Source organism: Strongylocentrotus purpuratus, unplaced genomic scaffold, assembly GCF_000002235.5.
Source record: "Strongylocentrotus purpuratus isolate Spur 01 unplaced genomic scaffold, Spur_5.0 spur5_scaffold_2, whole genome shotgun sequence".
In the NCBI taxonomy this organism is placed as follows: domain Eukaryota; kingdom Metazoa; phylum Echinodermata; class Echinoidea; order Camarodonta; family Strongylocentrotidae; genus Strongylocentrotus; species Strongylocentrotus purpuratus.
The window spans coordinates 41,828,643-41,836,712 of NW_022145605.1; the positions used below are offsets into that span (position 1 = coordinate 41,828,643).

The 8,070-nt window shown below is 39.1% G+C and overlaps 1 protein-coding gene across 1 annotated transcript in view; it reads right to left on the reverse strand.

Annotated features, from left to right (window-relative positions):
* The window catches only part of LOC756725 (5-hydroxytryptamine receptor 1A-like), a 30,512-nt gene extending 22,719 nt beyond the window's left edge, over window positions 1–7,793 (reverse strand). The window contains exon 1 of the mRNA XM_030991317.1: window positions 6,168–7,793. Within this exon, the coding sequence (XP_030847177.1) occupies window positions 6,168–7,269 (1,102 nt within the window). The 5' untranslated portion in view covers window positions 7,270–7,793. The remainder of the gene's footprint in view (window positions 1–6,167) is intronic.
* Window positions 7,794–8,070: the final 277 nt, after the last annotated feature.

An 8,070-nucleotide genomic window follows, 5' to 3' on the forward strand; every position in this document is an offset into this window, starting at 1 on the left:
TATATAAGAAACGGGCACAAATATCAAAACAGCTCCATAAAAGAAATATGGTCGTGTATCTTCATATGTTTGATACAGAGAGAGGCTTGATTAAAACATTGGCAACTGTTTTTAAACCAGATTCTGTTCACAAGTTGCTTACAGAATAGACACTCATGTCTTTGAGCACGGCGATTATTCATAAAGTCAGAATACTGTCTGTGATGTTATGTGTAAGGGTGCGTGTGAGACAAGGGGGGGGGGGGTCAGAGAAAAACAATGGGAGAGGAGAGGGGGTTGACAGAGGCCAAGGAGAAGAGAAAGAAAGAGAAAGAAAGAGAGAGGGGGAGGGGAGAGAGCAAGATGAAAAGCTTCCACAGTGAAATATAAAGACAAAATATGCATGGGCATGTATTTATGGATGGAGACAGAGAGTGCCATTGCATAGGAAAGTCATTACATCAGTAGTAAACAAATTGTTATTTGAATATATCACCCAGTGAGTGAGTGAGTGTACATTGAACAGAGATTATACAGCGCTCATATTTAAGTCATCAGGAAAATGCTCAACTGAAACTTGATCCTAATTTTGAAATCATACACCACTGCTTACATCTGAGATGAATGCCATTTTCTTTCAAGAGGAGAAACAGGTAAACATCAGATGAGAAAAATAAGAAAATCCAATGGAAGAGGGAAGGTATACAACTGGATATAATTTAAAATTGGACACGATATTGAACCACGCAACCTTTTATATCATGAAACATGGAAGAAAATAAGAGTCGATTTTCTGGTGATGTTTATAGATTATTTGCATTGACAGATAATGTAGTATTCTACCAATATAGCCAACGTCGGCAAAATAATGATTGGTTTCTTATTGTATTATATATATTGATAAAGTAACTCGGACAAACAAGATTCTACCGCCTATAAGGTCTGGGAGAAATACCAATAAAAGAAAATAGCATTATAATAGAGATGACCCGGGTTGCACAATATTGTCAACCTGTGCTTGCTTGAACACAACGAATATAAGGCTCACTTTATTTCTAATTCAAAGTTAATGAAGCTCATTTTATTCATCAAAATCATTACTACGTCTATTTTTAAGTTTTGACCTTCTCCATATTTCTGTTCTATTCACTTTGGATTAAAAAAACTGCGGGGGAAGGGGGACACAAACACAAGTTTGTGCAATTTCTTCGCCGATTTTGCATAATGTTTCTTAGCCCCCCCCCCCCCCTTTCTCTCCCTCTCTCTCTCTCTCTCTCTCCTCCTCATATCTTTCTCCCTCTCTCTTACTTTTTGTTATCTCATTTACTCACTAATCGTTATTTTCTGGCTATACTGGTGCGTACGTTCCCCAATATCCCTTAACAACTCCACTGTTTTTCACTGCACAAGCTACATCAGGTGAGGTTGCACGAAACATGTTCAAATAAAAAGACATTCGCAAACATTCGAAAATATTCGCAATCTATCACTATCGTGCAAGCAATCCGATCTCTTATTTGGAGACGAACTCAAGACCTCATCCACCCCAATCCACTTTATGTCAGCACATCCATCTACTCTCTCTCTCTCTCTCTCTCTCTCTCTCTCTCTCTCTCTCTCTCTCTCTCTCTCTCTCTCTCTCTCTCTCTCTCTCTCTTAATGGGGACTATAGGTCATTAGACACAAACATCGAAAGATAGTGATCAGTATGATGGGGTTGGTATTAATATGCTCAACTGACAAAAGAAGCATCCACATTTTGTTTTGCTAGAACAGAGACGTCGCGCAGAGACGTCCAAATATGAACTACCAGATTGCATGCAGACGAGAGGGAATCTTAGGCAGTTAACCGACTTCAACAAGACAGATATCTCAGGAAGTTAGAAGTCCGACCGATATTTATAAATGGGTAATCCTAAGGCATTCTAAAAGCAGAGTGATTCATCTAAACAGACTGGCGTAAATTTCGTAGAGCTCTCCGAGTACATCGAGACACTCGGTGAAAAATAAGGATAGCAGATATAATATGTGGCCAATCCGCCCTTAATGAAAGCATCAGACATCAGAGGGGTTTGTTATTCTGACTTCGAAGTTCGTTCATTGCTTATAGCCGTAGAATGATGAATGGGTAAGGAACAGTGGCATGGAATAGGGATGTGTGGGGTCGCGTGTGCCCCCCCCCCCCATCGAATAGGAAAGAAAACTGACAAATTGAAGGGAAGGAGGTAAGAGGGTAAAGGTAACGTAAAAAGGTGATATGATCCTTTCCTTCATCCTCCCCCAATCGATGGCCTTCTTCATTCACATTCATCCACCAAATAAAAGAAGCCCATTACCCCCCCCCCCCCCCCTCCCCTCCCCACATCGAGTCAGTGCATCCTTGATGTCTGGTCCTACGCTACGCCACTGCGGACTCAAGACATCCTTATCAAACCGTATGTGAAGCATCAGGGGTTTATTGTTCCAATATCTACATAAAGAGCATGCATGGCTCTTGGCTGTTGGATAATGAATGTGTTAGGGTAGGCCATCAGGCTATGGTGTCTGATTATTTTATTACACTTCAATCTCTTAAATCATAAAATGTATGCATTGCAAATGTTTTTCGTTTTCACCCCTATCATTACCCATGTACCATTTTCTACGTCATTTTTAATGCAAAATAAATCGAAGACACGGCTAAATTACGTTTAAATAGCCGGATAAAATGTGAGTATAACTCCTTCCGAAAAAGAAAAAAATTAGTGTCTTTTATCACAAAAGGTCACCCAAAACATATAGCACCGTCTCTCGCTTTCAGGGGCTTGGAATCACCATAAAGAAACGGGCATTAGGTTATAGATACATTTTTAAAATTTCTATTTCCAATATCTGATTCAGTCTCAATCTGTGATTCATACAATATTTCCATAGAAATTTTAGTAAATTCTGAAGCTTTGGAAGCATGTGGTTTGCACATGGTCCCATTATTTTTAGGTTAATGAGATGACATATGGTGACAGCCGAGAGTAATCATTGTACATCACGTGATGGATGAATGATTGTCCTCGTAGACAGGGTGTGTGGATTGATTGAGAAACATGGAGAGATAGAAAGGAAATATAAGGGGGAAGAAGGAATAGAGAGAAAGAAAAAACCGAAACACAAAATAAAAACAGAATTTTCCAATGATCGAAATATGATTATCTGTTAAAAACAAAAACAAACAGATGTGACAGTAACAGTACAATTAATACTAGTAATAACAGTAGAAGTAGTAGTAGTAGTAGTAGTAGTAGTAGTAGTAGTAGTATAGTAGCAGCAGCAACTGTTTACAGTAAAATTAGTAGTAGTATAGTAGTAGTAGTATCAGTAGCAGCAGCAGCAACAGTAAAATTAGTAGTAATAATAATAGTAGTAGTAGTAGTAGTTGTAGTGTAGTAGTAGTAGTAGTAGTAGTAGTAGTTGGAGTAGTAGCAACAGTAGTAGCATCAGCAACAACAGCACATCGGCGATAGTAGTAGAAATTGAAGGATGAATATTACGAAAAGAAGACCGATCATCAACACATAATGAAAAAAACTTACTCCTGTTTGGGTAATACTTTAAATTCATAATAATATGTTATAGAAATATCAAGTTTCGTTAAATTATATGTACATTTTTTTTTTTTAAATGACATGAAGTTATCTCATAATTTGTTTGTATATCTTATATTATACCTTATGTTTATATGTTCTTTGTTATTCTGTTATTATATTTGGAAAAATGCAGAAATAAAATAAAATCAAATATCTAATATTTGCAATGCTTGTGTGTATCATGATTGTGGCATATCCAGACGGAGCTAGGATTTTGAATCCCCCCCCCCCCTCCCCCTCCCCTTCCGAATCCCCTTATCGGAGAATCTTGGTTCCCACCCTTGGTATAAAATTACCTTGAATCGTGTTTCATAATAATCACGTGATTACACAGTACTGCTTCAGTAGATGTGAACCTGTTATAATGATGATGTCTTGTTGAGATGTGATTACGTCACCATTCACAACTTATTTGAAATGGAAATTAGTTTTCATGGAATCTCGCACTCGAACGTACACCTACGTGGCTAGACCTATAATCTATTGAAAGCCATGATGACTTTAAAGCCAGTTATTTAATTGTATATCTAATGACAATTTGTCCCGCAGCCGTAAAACTGGAGTGTAGTCCCTCAAACAATTACAGATGAAAATAAATCCATATACAATAACACGTAACGTGAGCAAAACAACATACTTAAGATGATAAAACTGTATGCAATTAGGCATGGTAAAGATGACTTAAGTACGTTTCTCCTCCAATAATTGTCTCATTTTCCGCCCGAATGAAAAGAGAGAAAGAAAAAGAATAGCCAGTGACGTAGTGTTTGTCCATCCACGGACTCGATTTGGGGGGGGGGGGGAGGAGGGGCATTGATGGAATCGTGGACGTAAGTCTTGAAAGGCAAATGAAATGAGAATGGACAATACTTTCGGGTAGAGTGAGTGTGTAAACGGGTATGAATCACAGGGTTTTACCGCTATAGCACTTTCTTTCTCTTTATTCTCTCAGGTTTCTCTTCGTTTACAATGTTAACTTTAATTCGCTGTTCGACTAGGAAACATATACCCCTTCCCCCCCCCCCCCCATCAGTTACGCAGCAAATGATATCAGTTACAACTGCATATGATGAATAATAACAAGAAATCTGGCGGACTAGGTACACGACTTGTAACTGATGCACGAAGTTACATCACATTGAGTTAGCTGAGAAGATTAAAGGAAGCATCACCCTCGGTTTACTTAACGATCCTGCTCATTATGGCCCGAATTCACAAAGGAGGTTTGTCGACAAACCGAGGTTTATGTGCGTCATACGACGCGTTTCGACCCGTTTTTACAAACCTTGGTTTGTATAAAAAAAAGGAGGTTTGTCGAAACAAAAGGAGGTTTGTGAATTCGGGCCTATATGTCTATTCAGTCTCTCAATCTATCACTCAATACAATAAATCGTTTAAATAAGCCGTTTGCTCGTGTGACATTTTCTAGTGTGACATATCTACACCTCGAAGAGGGAGCAGTGATACAAACAAACATGTTTTGCTCATTAGCGTTAGCCTGAAATGTTTGAAGGGATTTAATTGCTACGATCAATTAGGTTAGAGATTGTTGTTGAGATTCAACGCGATGTTATTTGTATGCAGAGAAACGAAAAAAAAGCACTTAATTGTGATGTTTTGATTTGTTACCGAAATATTTATTTAAAAAATGATGACTAGACTACTGTAGATAATGGGTTAGTGATTTCGGTTTTACTCAATGAGAACCGTATGAGTATACACGATGCAACTGAAGAAAAATTAAACTATTATTTACATTCTTTATATATTTGTATTTTTTCTCTGTACCTCAGTCTCTCTCTCTCTCTCTCTCTCTCTCTCTCTCTCTCTCTCTCTATTTTTTCTCTCTCTCTCTCTCTCTCTCTCTCTCTGTCTCTCTGTCTGTCTGTCTCTTTCTCTCTCTCCTACTCTCTGCAATTCTCTCTCCTTCCCTCTCTTTCCGTCTCTATCCCACAAATGATCTTAAGAAGAAAAAAGAGTCATGATAAAGAAACGTTATCCATGTCCTTCGAATTGAAGTTGGCTCTTAACATGCTAAAAACGGGAAAATAATTGCAAGGGTGTATAGTATTGCGTAATTAATACAGAGAACACAAAACTGTCCCAAGCATAATGCAACCTGGTTATTTTTTTATCCCCCGTCTAGTGGTGATCGATGTCGTCTGTTTATGCTCAGCCTGATGAGTAATATAAATTCGATGATCTTCCAGTACTCACAAGGTGACAGCGGTGGGATATGATCCAGTGCCCTCACTTTGACTGATGGCTCAAATATCAGCTAATCACAGTAATAACAAATGATGTCGTGCTATATGTTTCCAATACGTCATAGGTGGTTTATCATGTTTTTATCCAAAAGCAATCATCAAACGAAATAAAAATGATATGGCAATTTGAATAAGACGGTGGTGTTACCAGAATAAATCATTTAATTACTAAGTTGGCATATCAAGAGGCTTTCATTTTGAATGATATAAATAAGACCTGACTGGCATACAAGACATTATTGCACGAAATTAGTACTAAGTAAGTGCTCTGAATAATGCAAGAATGACCTTGATAACTTACCTAAAGTTTTGACCGTCTTGACCTCAGTAAACCTCTTCTTGTTGTCACATCGCCCTTGTGGATGGAATGTAAATATCGAGGTTCGTACTCTCCGTAACACTGGTTTAGTCACTTGCACATCCTCAGGTTTCGAATATCCTGTGCAAGCAACCTCAGCAGATGCCGCTACTGTTGAGTTTGCCCTTCCGGTACAACGTGAATTGTGTTCCATCCTGTATAGGTCTGGTCGCCTTCTTGAAGGGGGACAAGAATGGACCTGGTCGTAGTGGGTGCGTGTTTGATAGAGAGACTGGTTATTGATCTTTTGTTGATTTTGTTGGTGGTGGTCATTTAGTTGGGGGGCAGAGTTTCGCCTGAATTCGGCGCCTCGTCGAGACACTTGGTAAATCCTAGTGTAGACAATCACCATGACTAGAAGTGGTATAAAGAATGATCCACACGACGAGTACACAACGTAGAGTTTGTCGACATCATACTCACAGAGTTGCGCTGATCGATTTCGGGAATGTGGCCATCCGATGAGGGGTGGACACGCGATCAAGAAAGATGTTATCCAGACCAGAACGATCATGACCGCTGCTCGACGAAAGGTCTGTTTCCTGACGTAATGGAGCGGAGACGTGATCGAGCGACAACGGTTGATTCCAATGGTACACAGATGTAGGATTGATGCAGTACAACAAGCAACATCGGTGAAGATAAAGAGATCACAAACTCGAGGTCCAAGATCCCATTTTCCGCCTGATAGCTCTACCCGAACAGACAACGGGAGAACCAACATGGCAATTGACAAGTCAGCAATAGCAAGCGAAGCGAAGAAGAAGTTTTCAAAGGTCCTTAGCTTCTTTTCCAAACACACAGCTAAGACTACGAGAGAGTTTCCCAGCGTGGTTAAAGCAATCATCAAACACAAGATGGCTCCTTCAAAGATCTGCTCGGCCGTATCCAGCGAGGTCCATTCTGATCCTGTGTCATTGTCGGATCTGGCTGTGGTGATGTCCAGTGTGATATCTGACATGTCTGACCATAGAGCCTCGGTGTAGGAGACCGCTAGGCCAGGCTTATTGGTGACGGCCAACAGGGTGGGTGAATCCATTGCCATGATTGACGATCATGCGTTACTTGAGGAAGGTAGTAATGGATGGAGCAATAACTAAACATGTACAGAGGTCATCGTGAAGGAATCATCAATATTATCCCTTTGAGATAGGCTTGGGTGGCTAGCAAATTAAGTGTCAACAGCACTTCTCTATTCTGATCACAATCTATTCCATCTACATTAAGTTATGTTTAAAAGAAGTAATCATGGTAACAAATACCAGGAAGATTGGATTATACTATAAGATCTTTTCCACCTCCATTTACAAAAGCACTACTTCACTAGATAATTGTAAACAAACAACACAAACCATTTTCCTTGGTATTATGAAGACGATCTGAGTAGGATATGAAAAGATTTGATCTCCTCCAAACACATCACAGCAGTATTTCGATTAATTAGTCTAGGCTGCACTTCAATATAAGAATATATGAAGATAAGTACTGGCATTAACTCCGAAATGACTCGACCTAATGGCAATGGACCTCAAATGTTAATCATCCACAGTAAAATTGATGATTATAGCGAACGAATCACGGATGAACACAATTAGTCGTTTTATTCCTTTTGTATGTCCTGCAATAAATATCTACACAGTAGATTAACATTAATGTTCCTCTCTTAAGACTGTAGATAAATCAATTCGTGAAGATGGATGTATATTCTGGCGCCAAGGAGAATGCTAAATCTAAAAATACGCTTTCTGGATAACTTTTGTCACGAAAGACTGAGCGGACCTCGTTTCACAATGATGAGGAAGTTTTGATGCTGTTTTTGTTTGGTTCCTATTCACAAGTCATGTAA